General features: G+C 36.7%; 1 protein-coding gene across 1 annotated transcript in view; it reads left to right on the top strand.

Annotated features, from left to right (window-relative positions):
* Positions 1-14,863, top strand: part of ADAMTS6 (ADAM metallopeptidase with thrombospondin type 1 motif 6) — an 87,834-nt gene extending 72,971 nt beyond the window's left edge. The window contains exons 15-18 of the mRNA XM_033520586.1: positions 577-781; positions 4,249-4,425; positions 5,591-5,747; positions 11,068-14,863. Of these exons, the coding sequence (XP_033376477.1) occupies positions 577-781; positions 4,249-4,425; positions 5,591-5,747; positions 11,068-11,177 (649 nt within the window). The 3' untranslated portion in view covers positions 11,178-14,863. The remainder of the gene's footprint in view (positions 1-576; positions 782-4,248; positions 4,426-5,590; positions 5,748-11,067) is intronic.
* Positions 14,864-20,540: the final 5,677 nt, after the last annotated feature.

The following is a 20,540-nucleotide window of genomic DNA, read 5'->3' as shown; positions in this document are numbered from 1 at the left end:
GAATTCTTGTCTTACTAGTGTTTGCTTAAAAAATGAGAATATTTTACATTTCAGTATGGCCTTTTATTGAAAAGTTTACAAATGTTTCATAATCAGATGAGAATTGACTCTCAGAAAGCCCAATTTTGACATTGAGTTATTTTATTGTAATGATACTAAAGAGGCAGACATCTTGGCTTTTGACTTGTAATTTACAGCAATCGTTCCCAAACATTTCCAGTTGCAAACCACTTTCACAGAAATTTTTTCAGGCAAGTCCAATACAAACCTACATAAATAGCTTCAGTTTTGTCATGCTCAAACACTCCTTTCTGACTACTATAGGCTAGGATGGAAACTGCTGCTCTAGAAAAATACAAGGTAGTGTTATTATTGGAAGATATGATTGCAGTGAGGCATAAATTAAAATATTTTGTAAAAAGACACATAAATTTCTACTTTATTTCACCATGAATGTTTGTATTGTTAAAAATTACTTAGGTTTAGTGATTTAAACTATTTGCATTCTTGGTTTGTGCAATTATTAGCTCTGTTTCTGAAATGTATTGACCAAGTCGCCTAACGTTTTCTATCCAGATGGTTTATAGGAGATTGGTCAGAGTGCAGTAAGACCTGTGATGGAGGAATGCGTTCACGAACAGTTCTCTGCATCAGAAAGATTGGGCCTTCTGAGGAGGAGACCCTGGATGCTGCCAACTGTTTAACACACCGGCCGATCGAAAAAGAGCCCTGCAACAATCAGTCCTGCCCCCCACAGTGGGTTGCGCTGGACTGGTCAGAGGTAAGGAGATTTTGCCATGGTATTTTGCTGTTTCTGTCAGGGCTTGCTAAGTAAAGGATTAATAAGAAAATTTCCAGGAGGAGGTTTCACCTGTGCTTCATTGTTTCGTTTCCTGCCGCTTTAGAAATGCCTGTAATCTACAGTGTGTCACTGTCCCCTAAATTAGCTCCTTCTCTCCCACAGGTATCACATACTGGTTACCTAATGTAATTTTACACTCTCTTATCATGTCCAGCCTTTTATGCAACAAGATCATGTAATGATTTTGAGCAAAGTCATTCTTACTTAAAGATTCAAACTGCTATCAACTTCTGGTTGTGATAATTAATCAGGATTGTGAAAAAGTACCATGCTTCTTTCTAGTATGAATTTTGTTTCTGTAGCTTGGCAGACTGTTTTGACTGATTATAGCATTTTAATATAATGAGAAAGGTTGATGTTTTTATTCTGTTCATGGTTTTCAAAAATATATTATAATATATTAAAATCCCTGTATTAAACATTTTTATATGTGTGTTTATATGAATTTTGGACAAAAACATGAAAGGGAAAACAAGACTGAGCTTAAAAAATGAAGAGTTGAATATTCCTTCCATTGAAACCAATGGCAAACCTCGCTGATTTTCCCTGGAATGCAAGTTATGAAGTTTTCTTTTCATACTCAAAACAATGCATAATACAAATAAAACAATTATAGAACTGTTTTATCTGCTTATGCACTTGTTGACAATCCATGTAATTGCACAATTTTAAAATTTTCAGTGATTATTAACAAGAAATTATGTATCTTTTTGGCCAGAGAAACAAAAACATTTTCTAAATATACTGGTTAGATGTAGTCCTTAGGAGAATGTAAACATGATTCTTATCAAATTAAAAACTGAGGATGTCTTTTCCATTGGAATGTAGTCATTCTTAGGTAATGCCATAAGGTTTTTCACACTTTGTGAAAGTTGAGCTTTGAGAGATTTAACCTACCCACTCTAAATGACTCCTTTTATATTTTTCAGGATAATTATTAAAAAAGCAGAAAAAAATATTCTGAGGATTTATTGGGAAGTGTTTTATCAGACAAACACATATAACTTGCCTTCATGACTTCCACACAAGCAGTCAGAAATTCTAGAAGCATTTAGTAATGGAAGATAATTTTTCCTCATTCGGTTTATCTGGATATTTTCTTTCTGTTTTCTTTGGAAATTTACAATCTCTTTGTTAAATTTTACTGGTGTCTTTTGTTTTTAGTGATTAAGTACTATTGAAGGCAATATATTTCCTTCTTTCACTTCCATTTCTGGTATCCATTGCTTAGTAGAATTTTTGCTATAGCTCCCAAAAAGGAGAGTTGTTTTCTCCTGGTACCAGTAGCTGGAAGACCTTCCTCTGATGGCATCTTCCACATGGATTAAAGATTGTGTCTTCAAGCAGTACTAGAAGGAAGATGCTCCTAAATTCAAAGTTTATTCCTTGGAGTGTTGCTTGTTTGCTAACATACTCTATAGATTATGAAACCTCACAGGCCAATTGGGATTTGACATTTTGATGCAGTCCTTTCAAAATCATCACTTTCCTTTGTTTGCTTTGACAGACTGATGTGATTTTTAAGCACCCAAGGAAGCACTGGGAAGGGGCACATTCTTCTACTTCCTGCTTAAAAAATCATGTATTTTGCATGAAATGCATGTGGGAGAAAGTACTCATAACATTCGTTGGAATTTGGACCCCAAATGATCAGTTGTGATCATGACATCAAAAACCTCATATATTAACTGTCATCGGGTTTTGATCTCTATTTCTCATTAGTATTATTTGTGTAGTTCTACCAGAGATGATCTCTTCCCTCCTTAATCTAGTTTTCTATAGGCAGTGTGCACAAGAAATGGAGTTGGAGTCCCTTCAGTATAAGGATGTTTAAACTGTTTATTCCATATCTAAATTCTGAATACGGAACTACTGTGGATAAAGAGGCTGTACCTTGGTAGAAAAAGATTGAATAGGGTAGAAAAGAAAAGGTTACATTTTAAGAAAAGTGATTATATATCCATTTTGCATTCTGGATTATAAGCTCCAAATGCAAGACTCATCTTTATGCAGCCCAGTTTAAGATTCTAAATCCAAATGGAGATAACATTTAGAATAAACCACTTCATTCTATCTAGACTAGTTTAGGTGCCTCCCTCTGGAGATTTTGAGGTAGGTATAGATAAAAAGTTTTATATATTCATAGGCTATACCCTTACATAATACTGTGGAACTGTTTTAGAATTTCTATAAATTACTCAGAGATACTTCAAGATTTGGCATAAAAAAAATTAAGTTTGCATCACTCAAGTAATTTTTTTGAAAATTAATCTTAGGGATGTTTCTTTTTTCCCCCAGTGATATAGTGAGTTGTTTTGGATGTATGGAAAGCCTTTGGTATGTGATCTCTTGAATATTGCTCCAGTTCCACATAATGTTGTTTCCCAAATAATGTTTTGTCTTTACAGATTAAAGGCAGTTCCAGTCTTGAACAGGTTAGCATAATCTGCATGTAAGGTCTATGCTGTCAGCAACAGATTCTGATCCAATTACTGCAGATATGCTTATGGTATAAAGGTTAACATGCAATAAAGGATTCTAAAACTGTGCTTACAATATCTCATGTTCAAAAGGGACTGATCTGGGAAAAGTCTTGAGTTTTAATTTTGTTAGCACTTTGTCATTCTGCAGTTCAGCTACTGTGAATGACAGTTAATGGTCAGTAGCAAAAAGGAAATGGAATAGCAGTGACACCATAGTGAAGGAAGATGAGGCAAAGGAGGGGTCATCAGACCTGCTTCTTTTTAAGTTGCTGTTTTATTGTCTGCTTGTTGTCAGCATAGCACAAGAGTAATAAAAGGAGGGAAAATTGTGAAATCAGATTTAAAATTTAAATAGGAAAGGAGAGGAGAGCATGCACTGTAGGAGAGGGTACCATATTTTGATATATCTGAATGATGTGGTTTCTATGAAGTCAAATACAGCATTTATCTTTCCTTTCATATATTGAGGGAAAATGTGTTCATTGTGGATAAAGTGGAGTGGATAAAGACCGTACTAAGGTGATATTAAGAACAGGGAGTCTTATTTTTCATTATTGAAATACTCAAATTTGTTTCATAATAGTGTTACATGTGGGAGACCTTTCTACTTTGCAGCAGTGTTTTCCTTAAACCTGACATAAATAGCAACACTGTAGTCTAAATAAAAAAAGCAAAGGAAATCTAAAACTTAGAAAAGCTTGTACGTAATAAAACAATATTCAGTCAGCTTGTTGGTGTTTCTAAACACTTTAAAATTATTATTACTGTACTGTGATTATAGTGGAATTGTAAGATCATAAATATATTGTCCTGCCTTACAAATCACATTTCTGAGAGTTTTATTGGTGCTTTACTGATATTTTAATTATTTATTACATAAACTTTTTTTTTTTTTTTTTTCAGTGCACACCAAAGTGTGGCCCAGGATTCAAGCACCGAATTGTTCTGTGCAAAAGCAGTGATCTTTTGAAAACCTTTCCAGCTGCACAATGCCAAGATGAAAACAAGCCACCAGCGCGCATCCGCTGTAGCTTGGGCCGATGTCCTCCTCCTCGCTGGGTTGCTGGAGACTGGGGACAGGTGAGATAGTTCATGCAAGTCTTCATTACTGTTAGTCTCCAACATTAGCATCTCTTGGACTACAGGTGTCCCTGGAGATAGACAAGAGATGGTTCCTATGGCTGAGGGAAACACAAAGATTCTCCCCTTTTGTGTCAGATTGAAGTGTGATTCTTTATGATGGTTGTCTGAGAGTCACCTAGTTTCTGCTGGGTGAGTTTCTACATGCACTTTAAAGAAAAAAGTATCTTTACTTTTTTGAAGAGTTTTTTGAGATAAAACAGTGTTGCAAGGTATACTGTTTTTAAAACACTCTTCCTTGAGAAACATGATGGAAATATAAAGTCTACCGTTGTAGAAGATCTGTATATATATATCTGTCTCTGAAAAAAACATACTTTGAGATCAGTATAATTTTTTACATAAGATACATTGAGTTTCTATACAGAGAGCTAAATTACTCCAGGACAGGCTGAATAATGCTGCCATTATGTGGTGCTTCTAAATATGATTTACTAAATTTCCTTCTTTCTTTATGTTTTTGCATCTCATTAGTGCTCAATGGCCTGCTTTTAGAATATTAAATGAATGATTTTTTTTCTGTTTGCTGAGAAATTTTCCTCTAATGAAAATGAAACATTTTTGTTTTATTAACCCGTGGAAAATCATCTGCGATATTACAGTCTGGTTGGCTTTTCTTCACGGTAGTTCTTCAGAACCACTTTTATATTTAACTAATATGGTACTAAAATTGTAACTATTTAGTTCCAGAAATTTAAAATGTTTTGAAGCAACAAAGTGTATTTGTTTGAAAGATGTTTACTTTTCCCTTAAAAAAGTCCTCTAGCAGATTTGAGTTGTTCTCTTTGGTTTTTTTTCCTTCTTCATTCTAAAGTGTCAGCATGATATATGAAATAGAGTAAATTTTATTCTTATATCTCAAATCTGAACTGTTCAGGGAGTCAATATTGCATTGCATTTTCTTTTCATTGAAAGACAAGTACTCACATGTATTACAAAAACTTCTGGCATATTTTATGGCAATTATTTTCTCTATTAATCAAACATCTTCAGATTCCTGTCTTTAAAATTTGTGGATGTGAAGTGTTTCTGATTTCTTCGAGTTGCTTTATTTTATATTTAAATATTGGATGTAGGGTTTTAAATTGTTTTCCTCCTTTTTTAGTGTTCTGCACAGTGTGGTCTTGGGCAACAGATGAGAACAGTACAGTGCCTCTCATATACTGGACAAGCATCCAGTGAGTGTCCAGAAACCCTCAGACCTCCATCAATGCAGCAGTGTGAAAGTAAATGTGACAGCACTCCCATTTCCAACACAGAGGGTAAGTCTGCCATCTTAATATAATTTGTTCTGAAAGGAGTAAAGTGACACAGTCAGCATCATTGCATTGGTAAAAGTCTATATGACATTATGCCTCAGGCTTTGAATGACTTTTTAAAAAATGTATTCTGATTAGTCATTGTAGATCAATGATAAAGTCAATGAAAACCTAAATACAAATTGTTTGTTTAACAAAATGCCCTTAAACATATATAGCCTAAGTCATGGACAAAATACTATTGTTTGTGTCATTGGTTTTCTAATATCTTTATTGGTTCAATGGAAACATTCATAATTTCATGTAGGGGGAGCATGATATACTTTTCATCCACTGACTTCTACCTGCTTAATCAGTGTTAAACAACAATGTAGCAGCAAAAACCAGTAAATTCCATGTTCATTAGAAGACTGGGACCATAGATTTCATGTTACATGGTTCATGTAAGAACAAGTCTGTTCTTACACTCTGACATCCTTTCAGCTTCTTCTAATTAACTTGTAATCTTTTTTTATTTATAATGCCTGTTCAAAATATTTATAGTTTTGGGATTTTTTTTTGCTTTATACAGTCCAATTCAGTCAGACCATTAACTAACTTCATCATAATATATTTGTGGTGGAGGATATATAAGATAATATTGTGAAAATAAGTTTATTCACATTTATTAAATACTTCGGATCTGAACTTGTTAATGGCCTATGCCAAACTGTAAGGAAATGCTGACTTTGAAGTAGACTTGGAGTGCTAGGCAGTAAAAAATATGTTTCCTCATTGATTATAAAATTTAGAATAGTTGTCCATGAGAGCAGTTAATTTTGTGTGGAAGGGGGAAAGCAATAGGAAATTCTCCTATTAAGAGATTACACAGCAATAGCAGTCTTTCTAAAACACTTATTCCCTGAATTTTGAGTACTTGACTGCAATGTCACTAGCACTGTTGCTTTTAATATAACTAATCCCTGTGCAATATATAATTGTGTATTCTTTACGCAGGATCTCCAACTACACTGGAGTTTAATTTCATATTTATGTAGAACAAATGCTCTGATTAAAATTTTTTTAAAGGCGAGATTGTCCTGCAGTCTACCCGGATTTGGTGGTCATTCAATGCCTGCTCTATCCATCAATGCCCATGCCATAGATTCAAAATTGTTATAAAAGTCTGGCAAATAGAGACATTTGTGATGAAATGGGAGCATCTAAAATTGTCCCTGAAATACACAGATGGTTCAATGTATGATCACTGTAATTCACTATTTTTAGTGAAGTTTTAATTTTAAGTAGAGGCTTATCATCTAATGATATCATTTGAAAACATCTTCATACCAGATTTTTTCTAGTGCTGTCAAGAGACTTTTAAGTGATGATTATCAATCTAGGAAACTTTCTGCCTTTTAAATCTCATAGACTACATGATATTTTATTTCCAAGCAGAGATGTTGACTTAAGTCCAAAGTAAGGAAGGTAATAAATTACTTATAAGTGGACATGATTCAGTCCCAGTCTTCGCTTAATTTCCCATTGACAAGGTCATGTTGTTATTTATAGTAATTACGCTAGTAATTCTTCAGTACTATCAGAAAATATGCTAGTCTCTTACAGAAGAATGCAATCAGGGGTTTTCTGTGTGTGATCTCCATACACTGGGTGGCCTGAACTCCTCTGCAGTAGAACTGTGCAGGCTGCTTATGTACAGTGAGTCAGTTGGTTATTGTGTTTTTAGGGACCCACACCTAAAATTTTTGGGATCCACAAATAGAAAATGTTGATAACTCTTCTGCTGTATTCCAGATGGTTGCCAGTTCTTTGGCCTGCACTCTGAGAGAGCCAGGTGCAAGCCAGCTCCTTACTGACTGCCATCCAGGCTCATTAGCACAGTTAAGAAGAATCAAAGGGGAAGAGATATAGCACAGTATTTCTAAAGGATACAGTTCCCAACACATTGCCACTTAGTGTCCCATTTTTGTTTATGTCCCAGTCTAGAGGTATTTATCTCAAAGTTCATTTAATAGTTTAAAATGCTGAGATACTTTCAGTAGAATTTTGCCACAATCCGTGAAAGACTAAGGTTACCCTATCCCAAAATTAGGAAAAATTCTATCTTTAAGGTATTTTTTTCAATACTTGTACTAGTATTTCTATTAATTTTTTTACAGCTGCTCTTAAATAGTGAATATGAGAAGCACAAACAGGATTTGCAGAATAATGTGCACATTTGGCACATTTTCTGCTTTAAAAAAGTCATCTTAGACGTAAGAGGAGCTGACATCTCTTAGTTCAGTAAAGTGTCAGTAAAGTGACAGCCTTAAAACAGACAGGCTTATCTTCTTCAACGTCCTGAAGATGATGAAAAGATTTCAAGAGCTAACTAATCCTAAAGATCACAACTATTTTTGGAAAAGTAGTATTTTATGGGAGAAATTTTGTAGCTGTGATATTTTGTCGTTAATATATTTGTGAGTGAGGCATGCTGTGTCTCTGCGCTCGCTTCTGTCACTCTGCAGGTACAGTGGGATGGGATCTGACTGTCAGTATTTGGGTTTCAAGGAAAGAGTCAGGTTTCCCAGAGAGAGCGTTTGTCCACTTGGGAGTGTGTGTGTGTAGCAGAGAATACCTGCCCCCAGGCTGGGGCTTTGCCCGTGTGCCACCTCGTAGTGCAGCCTCCTGCTTTGGGCTCCGCTGTGGGGCAGAAGCAACTTTGAGCAGCAGCACACTGGTTTGCAGCAAGGTCAGGTTATCTGGGGGGGATCTCTTCCTGCTTCAAACCCCAGCAAACCTGATTCCCTTTGTTGTCTAAACGCCTGTGCTCACAGACTGTGGAGCCTGTTCAACAGTTTCTTATCAATTTAATCTTGCTACCCAAGGATAAAATCATACAGGGTTTTGAGGAAGCTTGAGCTGCTCTGTGGTTGATCATGTTGGTAAAGCCTGGAATATTTTTCTTTGGGAAGGTATGGGTTGCTTGCATAAAACAAGGATCAAAATTTTGGGGATACAGAAATACTAAAAGAAAGTTACATTGAATCTTGTCATATTTTACACGTGCTTCAGCTCTGGGGCTTTCAAATTTTTCACTGGTGATTTAGAATATTGTAGATGTGGTTTTGATGAGCTGCCGCTGATGAAGATAATGTTGCATTTTCTGCTGGAAGTGAACTGCAGGCATCATCTACCACAACACTTGAAATCTATTCAGAATTATTCTGTTCTCTTACATACATATTTGTCTGCTGAATCTAGACTACTAAAGCCCATCTAAAAGTTTACCTGAAAAACTGCTTTGTCAATTTTTATTTAATTTCATTTTTTCTTATATTTTATATTATACACATTTGTGATTTATTTAGCTAGAGACACAGTGACATTTTGTGATTTTTTAATGTAAAATGATAGTTAATATCATAATATCACCTGATCTAGCCACAAAGTTCAGCAAGCCAGAGCTTATACATGTAGCTTACTGAAACTTATTAACACTTCTTACTCGAAACAAAAGGAACTCTGCTAAACCTTCTCCATGCCACAGTCCTATGAAGAATAAACTATTTCATCAGCCACCATATCTATTTCAAAACTGATTTTTAAAACAGAAGTTGTGGGGGACTTCCAGAATATTCTCTCATTGCTGTCCAAATGGCGTCAGCTGAACAGCATCCAGGTTTACTCAAGAGGAAGAATAACTTAAGAGAAACATGAAAAAGGATCATTTAAAATCCTACTTTTAGCAAAAATGCAGTTAGTGGCTTTACTTTTGTTTAACTAAACACTGTGTGTTTGAGGGTTATTTTTGGGATTGAGTGAACTTTTTATGTCTTGTTGAGATCGAATGAACCTTTTTATTTTTCACTTCATTTATAATTCACCATCTGTCTCTTCTATATTCCCAATCTTCAGAAACATGAGGACCTGAAATATTTCTGGAGGATACTTGACCTCTTTCATGAAGAGTTTTTGAAAGGCGGTCAAATACAGTGACCATGTGTGGGTGCTGGTAGAGAAATATATCTGTTTGAACCAGTTACCCACAATGTCTTTTCTTCTGTCCCTCAATAATGCTTCCAATAAGAATTAAAAAATTAGAAAAGCAGTATGTAGGTGGAGTTGAAGAAAAAAAGAATTGCAATGAAAGCACAATGTCTGTGTTACTGAAATGAAAGTTTAAATAATTTCCCAACCACTCCTTGCTTAGCTAAAAGCATGCATATTGCCATTACCAGAAATACTGGTCAGACCTGAAAGTTCAGCCTCATTCATGCTTTCCTAGGTTCAAATGCTAAAAATTCTCATCTGCACTCAATTTGCTACTGCAAATGCACTATGCTTGCAAGTATTAATCCATTATCTGTAACACCCTGTCCCAGAGCAAGAATAATGTACTAGGAGATTGAATGGAGTCTGAAGAGCTGTAGAGCCTGAGCGTATCTGAATTCTCAGATGTAGCTCTTTCTCCAGCTGTATCAGAATAAGAACTGAGCAGGAACCAAACTATTCCATTCCCCATTTCCACCTTCTTTCTACAGGTGCAAAAAATGAGCCAGAGGAGAACTACAGCATATTCCAGCTCCTGTAATGTATCCACAAAGTCACTTTATATGCAACCTGTGTGGGATGCAAAAGAAACCTTCCTCCATGGAGCTGAGCTCTGTTCTCCCTTCCTGGGAAAATTACCTGCCGGCATAACAAGGCAGCTGGGGCAGTAAGCCCAGCACATAGGCAAAACACAACTTTGAAAAGAAGCTTTGACGTTTATTACAGGCACAAAAATGGCTTTCCTCCTAGCATAAAATAAACTGTGGATGTGTGGAACCAAGCCTAAAGTGTAATCCACCATTCACTTTGGTCACTGAACTCGCCCTGTTGGTACCATTATTCAAAACACTTGTGTGGTTTTCTCTATCCCTGTTAGGTGCAGTGCTCATTCTGTTTTAAGGATTCTCACAAGTCACAGGTGTGGTGTCAAACAGTGTGAATCATGGTAATGATAACTTCTCATGAATGAATAAAATAACTCCTGAGAAGGAAGTTAAAAGTAATGTAAAGAAAAAGACTCATGTTTTCTAACTTCGTAAAGTGATCAGTTATCCCAATAAATGATAATGCTTGCAAGGCAAAGACTGTGCACTTCTAAATGTCTGAAAGCCCTGCAAACATTTTTGTGGCTTTTTAAATTTGTAATATTGTATATGTTAGACTGTACTAGAAAGAGTAGTTGCAAAGAAAGCAAGGTAGATGGATAGAGAATCATGTTAAACATCAAATTTTCTTTGTACTTTAATTTATATTTCTGTTTTGTTTTCTCTTTAATATTCTTAATTATTAGAGTGCAAAGATGTGAACAAAGTGGCATATTGCCCACTGGTGCTGAAGTTCAAGTTCTGCAGTCGAGCATACTTCAGACAGATGTGCTGCAAGACCTGCCAAGGACACTGACCCACAGGAAGCAGAAGAATGTGCCTTGTTATTACCATTGTGGAAGAGTGTCCATCGAAGAGAGACACACAGCGGAATGAGATTGATGTCCTTGCAAATGCATTACCCTGTGGAAAACATAACCACTGGTCAGCCCCAGCTGACAGGATTTCAATATTATTTTAACTTCTGTGAAGTGGGATTTATTAATCCAAAGTGCTGGACACAGTATGAGGGGATCCCAAATTTGAAAGATTCACACAACACATATAGAATAGCTTACTGTGGAACATTTATGTTCTTTTGACTAAATCCAATAGTCTGTTTACATCCTTGCACCATTAAAATAATTTTTATTATGGACTTAGCAATGACACTGAATCCATTTCTATTTAAAACTGTTTAAAATGTAGTTCTTATGAGTTGGTCTACTATGGAAGTAAAGAAGAATCAGAAAAAATGTTAAGTCATAGCTTAAAAACCTTAACTATTTTATCTCTTGACACAGCACCACAATTTAAATTATAAAATGAGCTTGGAAATGTTATTTAAGGAGCAGAATTTTTTTAGAAAAAAAAAGTATTTTTCCGTCATTCCACCTATTTCCCTTTGGAGTAATCCATATTTCCTGAACACTGCTGTGAGCCATATATAAAGCTATACTAAATAGAACAACCATGAGGGACTTAGTTTTAAGAGGTGCAACAGTTATTGCAGTGGTGCATGAAATACAAGTGTGCTATGAAACAAAATGAAATCTTCATTGCAGGTTTATAGCCATCTTACCATTGTACAAGTGAGACAGATTTCCACTGAAAGAAACATATTTCAGTATCATGGGGGAGGCAGACTCCAGCAGTGGTGAAGACTGGATTGCCAGTTCCTTTGCTACTACCGTAAAGGTTGTTTAGGACTTACACTTTGACTCCAGCTCACTTTTGTTTACAACACTAGCCACAAAGATGGTTTGTGGGCTTCTAGATTTGGTTTACGTGTTAGCTTTGATTCTCCAAAACTGAGGAATTTGAATGCAAAAGATAAGCCTACTGTGTAATAGCAAGAATCCTTTGCAAAGCTGAAAGTTAAAATGGATTCCAGATGTTCCCTCCTTTGATACCATAGCAGAGGTATTGTTTATGAGAAGGAATATGTGGATGTGCTGTTCAGGAGACTGCATCTGAGTGGCAAAGATTGCAACCAAAGAATAAGTGACTCATGGAGGTATCTAGGTTCTGTTCAATTGAGAAGGCAAAAGTGTGCTCGGGCCAAGAGACCTGCTGGACTGTCAGAAATAAGGCACACTGGAAAAGGGGTGGCTGTAGTGAATTCCTTCATCTAAAAGGCCAGGTGCCTATTTAAAGGTGGACCATATTTAAAGCAAGGGGAAACTTTAAGCATAAGACTGGAACAAAGTCATGCCTCTAAATTAGAAGCTAGATGCCTTAACTCTTCCCTGCCATGCTCCACTTATTCATATTACCCTATTTTTATTATTCACCAAATACTTTGCATTTTTAAAAGTGAAACCAAACTTCTTAGGCAAGTCACAATCAGGAATATAACATTAAAAATATAATTGTCATGCTCCTGTTCCCCTTCACTTTTCAGTAACAGACTCAACAAGGAGATGAGGAAACTAGATATTTCTTTATTATAATATATTGTACTTGAACATTTGCATTTTGCAACAGGTACTTCATGAATGTGATTGTGTGTCCAACTATGACTCCTTTGTTGCAAAGCAGTTAAAATTATGTGAACAATAATGTGTTACAAATTCTAACTCAAATAGCACTTTTTAAAAAAAGGTAATATTTTCAGTGAAAAATAATTTCAAAATATAAGATTGAAGTGTACCAATGTATTTTACCAATAACAAACCAAATATGTTGCACACTACTTATTAATGTGAATTAACATGGAAGAATAGATAATGTTAAGAGGACTCATACTATGAAATCCCCCCAACATATTGACAATCTGTCAAGGGGTTTTGTGTAGCCCCATGTCTGTATTCACAACCATCAAATTCCTGTCATCTGCTACCTCTTGCCAGTATTTCCACTTCTGTACGCTTGTGACCAGTGGAATTAATTTTCAGTTGGCTTGCATGTATTCACATATGCTTGTTATCTGTTGCTCTCATCACCATGTAAACAACTCCTGTTAAAGCTGACACCAGTAGATAAAAGCATCCCAATTTTTGGGAGTTGCACATAGAGATTAAGGGCAATATGTAGTCCTTGTCTGTTAAGTGAATTGACTTCCTATATCCTTTTGACAGAACACCTTGGTGCTAATATGCCCTGGTTAGATCAGAAGTATGATGAAAGGGTAAGGGGTTGTTACAACATTCCCTAAGCAAGAGGCCTCTTTGTATCAAGGTCCAGTTTTCTCCAGGGCATGATTTTGGTTATCAGCTAATGTGTCATTTCAGCTAATGAGAAAAGGGTTTTCTTTGTATTGATAAGAAACCTTTTTTTTTTTTTTTTTACCTCACTTAGGACATGAAAATTGTAAGGAATGTTTCCAAAGACACATTTTGCTCTTTTACTGGTGCTAGAACACCGGGGATTCTCATGTTTACTCTGCAATATAACAGCACTGAGGTTGGAATTTAAAGAACTGCCTGGAGCAATGTTGAATTGTATTGTTAAAGGGAACAAAACACAGAATGTATATGGATTTACAAACTAAGCAACACTATAGACTAAGACTGAAATATGAAACCTAATTCAAAGAAAAATAACTGGTTTCAAGGCACAGTTCATTGCTGCTGCTACACTGTAGCCATCTATATAATCTAAGCTAAATAGTGTTATATTCCTAAATAGTGACAAAAGGAGTCTTTGTGCAGGCTATAAATATGACAGACCTAGAATCACATAGTACAATACAAGATGCAGAAACCTGGTGCCAGTACTTCCGCTGAGCAATACTATCAGCTGATAAATATCAAAACAGAAATAAAGATCTAAGATTAATCCTTCAAGGTGTATACATCCAAAATAGTCCATTTCATTAGGAACTTTATAAAGGAGTGAATGTCACATAGATATCCTTAATAATACAGACTGAAATTACCTTTGTATTATTGTGATTAGTTGCTTATTATTTTATACTCAGTATTAATGTGGTACACTGTTACTTTATTATTATTATTTTTGCTTTTGTAAATTATATTCTAATTTATTGTCATGTTTCTTAACACTTGTTCTACATGCATTCTCCTGCTTGTAATAAAAACAAGATATTGTAACACTTGATGCAGTGAAATTCCACACCAGGCACAGATTTGTTTTTAACATAGATAATTTAGTAAAATAAAAGTGCAGCTTTTAAGATTGATACCCATGGTACAGTTGTCTCTTCCCTGACTTACAGTTACTAGAATTCTGTATGCTTAATGTTTGCTTCATCCAATGCATCAAAATATATATAAGGTGTCTTCTTTGAAGTAACATCTATGTTTATGCTAGAATCCTGTCCTGGGCAGCAGAAATATTTGTCATATATAAGCAATTAAGGAAATAACAAAAAGGAAAAATCGAGAATATGGTCATGTACATGATTAAGTAATATTTTAGCCTAAGCAGTAATGTAGATCAAGAATGAAATTAATGGCAGCAAAAATATTCTGTACTTCTTGGAATTATTTCGTTAACAGCCAGTCAATAATAACAATAAAATGTCCTTCTTGCATTGAGCTTTTAAGGTTTTATCTGAAGTTTATCTGAAGCCATGGTGTTTTTAAATATAAAGAAAGTAATTTCAGTAGACTTGATGCTTGGGTAACTGTTGCTGAGAGGTGCTTCCTTTCTTACCTGGCACAGTATAAATAACTTGCTATGGAAATCTCTGATCAAGTCCTATGAAATATTTATTATTTCTGAATTAAAATCCAGTTTCTGGTTTAACGAAATTAAGCACTCTACTCTTATGAACAAGATATTAAAGCAAGTACAGAGAACCTTAAATATATTGATGAGGTATTTATTAATTTTAGTTATTCTTTGTTATTCTGTTTAAAAATAAGGATTCAAAAAACAATTGCTTGTTTTAAAAATATGGGTACTTCTATCTGTGCTTGATCACAAAAATTGCCCTTCAGGTCAGAAGTTAGAGTATTCTTAGTAAATAGCACAGTTTAGTGACAGTTTTCTCTGCCATTGTAAAGCTGTTGACTTTCCTGCCATACATTCACACTGTAAGTTTTAATCTGATAGATTTCCCATTATAGTTCATTTTTTAGTGTTGTTTTCCCACTGGAGTGGTTGTGTTTTGTATTGTAATGACAGACTGAGAACACTGAAACAGATGTGTTTCTCCCTCCTTTTCTCATGCTACCTTAAACCTGACATAACCCATCATGCCTGTAGAATTCCTGAAACAAAAAAATTCACTCCAGTCTTTTTAAAATGCATTTTTTCACCAGAATTTCATTCTGGAGCCAATCCTACTGTTATAATTCTCTATTACACTTTTCCAGTTTATTTATTGAGGAAATGAACACCACTTTTCCTTTCCCCAGCTTCCCTTTCTATACCCCAAAACTGTTCCTTCTTGAGTATACTCACTGTTCAGTCTGAAGCTCTCTGAAGTACAATAAGCATTTTTACATAACCTCTGTAGAATTCTGAACAGGCTTTGGTTATTCTCCTGACTTCTTTATTACCTTTCTATTGTTACTCGGAACTAAGGACTCTTCTGGATCCTCTTCTGTGGAGGTTTACTGCAATGGGCTTTGGGGATGAGTCCTGTGAGCCTTGTCTGGAGGCACTCAGTCATCAATCCAAGAGTCTTGCAGAAGGCCCTTACTAAGCTGAGGCTGTCATTCCACAAGAAGTGACAATCTATCTGGCTCTTTTCCCTTCACCACAAACAACAATTAGGTGGAAGGGATGGATGACTGCTTCTGTGTGGTCCTTCCAATCTTTGTTCTAGACAGAATGGTGTAAGAGCATTTCCATGCAGTAATCAGGATGAAATACCAAACAGATTTATAAAGGCTCAGTCAGCCACAGAACAAGGTTCATTACAGAACTAGTGAATAGGTCATTTCCCAAGTGTATTTGGCCCAGCTAAAGTGGAAGCTCATGTCCAATTTAGGAAAATGAGCCACTCAAATATGGGGTGGTGTACATTTAGGGATACTGCATCCCTTAAACTGGCATACCACCTAAGTACCACATGTAATTTATTTTCCTCTGTCTCTGCACAGGACTGACATTTTCATTGAACTAGACAGGCTACAGGATACAGTTTATGTTCAGAGGTCATATAGCTGCCAGTCAGAAAATTATTGAAGTCTGTCCTGGAAAGGACGTATGTATTTCTGCATTAAGGATTGGAAGATTAAATATCTACAAACAGGAAGGTCTTTTCAGAGAAAATCTATCAAGATCAGTAAATAAATAATCTCACTTATTTAGTAATCCTGTTTGAAATAAATTTATCAGATCACAGCTCGAGATAGAAAAGGAAGTGTTTTGGAAGCTAGAAGTGAAGACTCAGCCAGTGAGTGGTCCAGGCTTCAGTTGCTATGACCACACAGAGAGATCAGATCTGGCCCGGCTGATAAGGAATAAGCCATGGATTTTGGAAATTGGATTTCTTCATCTGCATTAAGACAAGTATATTTGTTTATTCTTCTCCCCAACCCCACCTTGACATCAAAGTCTACAAATGTGCATACTCTTGCAGTGTTTATAACACAACAAAATCGTCACTTACATTGTTTGAAAAACCCATCTTGCAGTATGATTTATCTTTTGCAATGGAGATCAGTCTTCTAATCTACCTCCCCTTAGAAGCAATGCTGAGTAACTCTTCATCTCCAAATTAACTGTGAGGTAACTGTTCTGGACATGTGGGAATATCTTCCAGTTATGTCTCTATGAAAAGACCCAGACCCACTCTAGTATTTCAGAAGACAAACTTCAGTTGAGAATACATTTAAACTTATTATTTGCCACATTTGTTCTGAGGTCAACTATGTTTTATTAAGCAAATAAATTTACAGGAGTGCAGTGTGCTTAGTGGGGTGACTGCCTTCTAACATCTTTGAACACTGACCAGAAACAGGGGCAGGACCTTGTGCATGAATGACAATGTGTGGTTGAAAAGTTTATAGTAATTTCCAGGAGACTCTCTTTCATTTCTCAGACTCCACTCAGAATCCACACACTAGTACAGAAAATCTTTTCTCTCCATCATCTCCTCCCCCCTGGTGGCTGTTTCTCCTCTTTCTCACTGCTTTAACACATCTGTGCATCTCATATTTGATGTACAGTGCTGCTGTCTTTGACCAGATACTTTAATGTGAATGTTGAGATTTTTCACATCTGTACTTTAACACAGTTATTTGTTAAAAATGCTCATTTTCAGCTGGTTTTGCGAATTATTTATTGAAGTGTAAAAACAAATATAAAACCTAAATAAGAATTTCAAGAAATGACTGCAGTAATTAGAGGCCCCCTCAAGGTACATTTTTGCTATTATGAAAAATACTGAGTTAGGAGCAAATACAAACAGAAGGAACCAAGTCTCTCTTTTGGTCTCAGATTCTCTTTCACAGCCTTTGTATTGAAATGCACTATCAAAACAAGACCTTCTGCAGCAAAAAGGAATGCCAAACATCTCATTTGGCCTTTCTGGACCGAAGTTTCCTTAGAAGTTTATTTACCTAACATGAGGTTATATTGTTGAAACTGTCCTGTCAATTAGCAATAACATTTGACTTCAGATGTATTATTCTTCAAAAGCATTTTGAATGTCCATATCAAGGATAGGGCTTATAACTGACTTTCTAGAAAGGAGGGAAGGTATGATGTCTATAATTACACATACCAATTAACTATATCTTGCTCAGAGCTCTTGTGAAGTGCAGAACAGCCTATTTAATTAAAAGGGAAAATAAATTAAACTGCATTTTATACTAGATTCAAAAATAAAATGCAAGGGATTAATATTCCATTTTGATTTTCAGTGAGGTTTAAGAAGCTGTCCCAGCACTGGTTGCTCACTGCACTGTAAAATGTTTATAAAGCTGAAGACAAATGACCCGAATTCTATTTCCATGGAGGGTTTTTAACTCTGTTATCCCAGTCCATCTAGGAAAGGTCTCAAGCACTAAGACAAACACCTTTCTATAAAGCATCCCCCTCAGATTTGCAAATTTGCTATGCTGTTTTTTTACTACTTTTTTCAGTTGTGATGATCACAAATTTTAATGAGAGAAAGACTAAGAATGATGGGTTTGAGCCCTTGGTCTCATGGCTGTGGATGTGTCTCCTTGTTCCCTTTCTCCTCTAGCTGGAAAACTGCCATGTGGCCTTTTTTCCACCAATATGACCAAAACAGGTTTCTGGCACCACAGGCTTGCTGTCTGCTCATCTGCAGTGTGGGCAGATGCTCATGAAAGACTCAGTGGGTTAATGTGGCCATCACGTATCACAGGTATTTTGGACCAGCGCTGCATAAAATTGGTTCCTGTGGAATGTGGCCTTTCTGTCACCTGGCTTTCATGCTGGGGACAGGGTTCCAGAGCATCTTTCAGATTTGGCCAGCAGCCACCTCTTGGTCTACAGCAAGTTTCCCTTAGCCCTTTTTTGGGGTTCAGCTGTGGCTTGTGGCTGCTCAGAGCTGCAGCCAGGATGGGTGCTGGAATGCTGCAATGTGCAATTCTGCCACAGCAGCTGGCAAGCCCTGGTAAATCATGCTGGTGTGGAGAGCTGATGAGCTCTGAGCTGTGGTGTATCTCCTCTGTGAGCAGCTGGCAACCAAGGGCAGGCCGAGAGCTTGGCGTGGTTCATTTTCCCCTCAGGGACCCGTGAGTCTGGGGTGCACTGCTTGGGGCAGGCTGAGCAGCATCCTCTGCCCAGCCCCTGGCACACCACAGCTGCCTCCTCAGCTGGAGGGGTGGAGGGGCTGCCACAATGAGCAACCATGACAGCTCCATGACAACAGGATGGCTTGAGCTGAGGTGGAAGGCCAGTGATAGTGGTTTTGGGAAAGTTGTGCTGGGGCTGCTGGTCTGGGAAAGCTGTGGAAGGGCCAGGGAGTAGGAAGAAAGAGTGGGACCATGAGATGGAGCTGATGAGGAGCTGAGCAAATCTCAGTGAGGGGATCCTGGGGCAAGTGCTGGGAAAATAGGCCAATACCACAGGTAAAAGAGGAGATACCCCTATAGAGGAAAGGACATGGCTCCTGTGGTTAGATGAATTGCAAGAAACTTTCAGAAACACATTGAGCTCAGAGACATCTCTTGGAGAAGCTCAGTCTTCAAGGTGGAGAGTGGAGAGCTCTTGCAGAGCCTGCAGAGACAGGGAGGCCAGTTGGTCAGTTTAATCCCTTTGGTGAACACCTGAAATGTTATATATACTATTAACCAAAGAAGCTATGAGTCTCTCAGTGAGTTGCAGCAGTGAGCAGAACTCTATACCATTTTGGATAACCTGTTTTAATTGGCCATGTTGTATTTAGCAGATGAGTGAACTGTGAATGATCACAAAATGTAGCAGTTGCAAAAATCATGTCTGTAAATTTGCCTGCCACAGACAGCTGCATTCTTGAACGCCAGATGCTCACTGGATCCTGAGTAATTCTGCTGAGCTGATGAACAAATGCTTACAGGGAGTGTTGACTCTCAGCTGGTAATCAAGGTAGTGAAAAGCTGCCAAGAGGTATGTTGCTCATTAAGAGTATGACACTTAGAGCCTTCAAAACAATAAACCATGACTCTCCTTTAAAAATACAAGAGAGAAGTAATGTGTTTTGGTAACTTTGGTCTGAAATTTTGATCATCCTTCTGTGGCTTGAGAAACTTGATTACAAAAGCAGTGACCATGGAAAGGGTGTCTAGAGTTGTGCAATGGAATCTTGTTACATGTGAAGTCTCAGCTTGATTTTGCTTGTGTTTCCCTTATTATACCATGTATGTCATCCAACAAGATATGTTTATCTTTGTTTTGATTAAGTTCATGCTGGTTTTGGAGGTATGGCCCATTCTTACCTGGACATAATGTACAGAAATTTGGAAAGGGGTGGACAGATGAATGACCAGCCCTACTGCACAGAAATCTTGAGCTAGGATTTAGAAAAAAAATCATGCAACTGTCTGTAAGAAATAGACCACCAAACCAAAATCAAACTTCTTAGTTACCATTCTCTTATTAACCTTTTTTAAAGTCTTATGGTTTGCTTGTTTCATATTTTCCCGGTCTGTACAATGAGGAAAGCCAGAAAATCACTTTCTAAAGGGAAGAAGAAAGGTTGGAAATGCAACAGCTAGAGTTATATAACTGAACAGTCTTTCAGGAGAAAACATAAATATTTTAGCACATTATAATATTACAAGGGCTAACAGGATAATACCCCATTCTG

Source organism: Parus major, chromosome Z, assembly GCF_001522545.3.
Source record: "Parus major isolate Abel chromosome Z, Parus_major1.1, whole genome shotgun sequence".
Lineage (NCBI taxonomy): Eukaryota > Metazoa > Chordata > Aves > Passeriformes > Paridae > Parus > Parus major.
The sequence above is the reverse complement of the archived record's forward strand: the minus strand, read 5'-3'. Positions and strand labels throughout refer to the sequence as shown.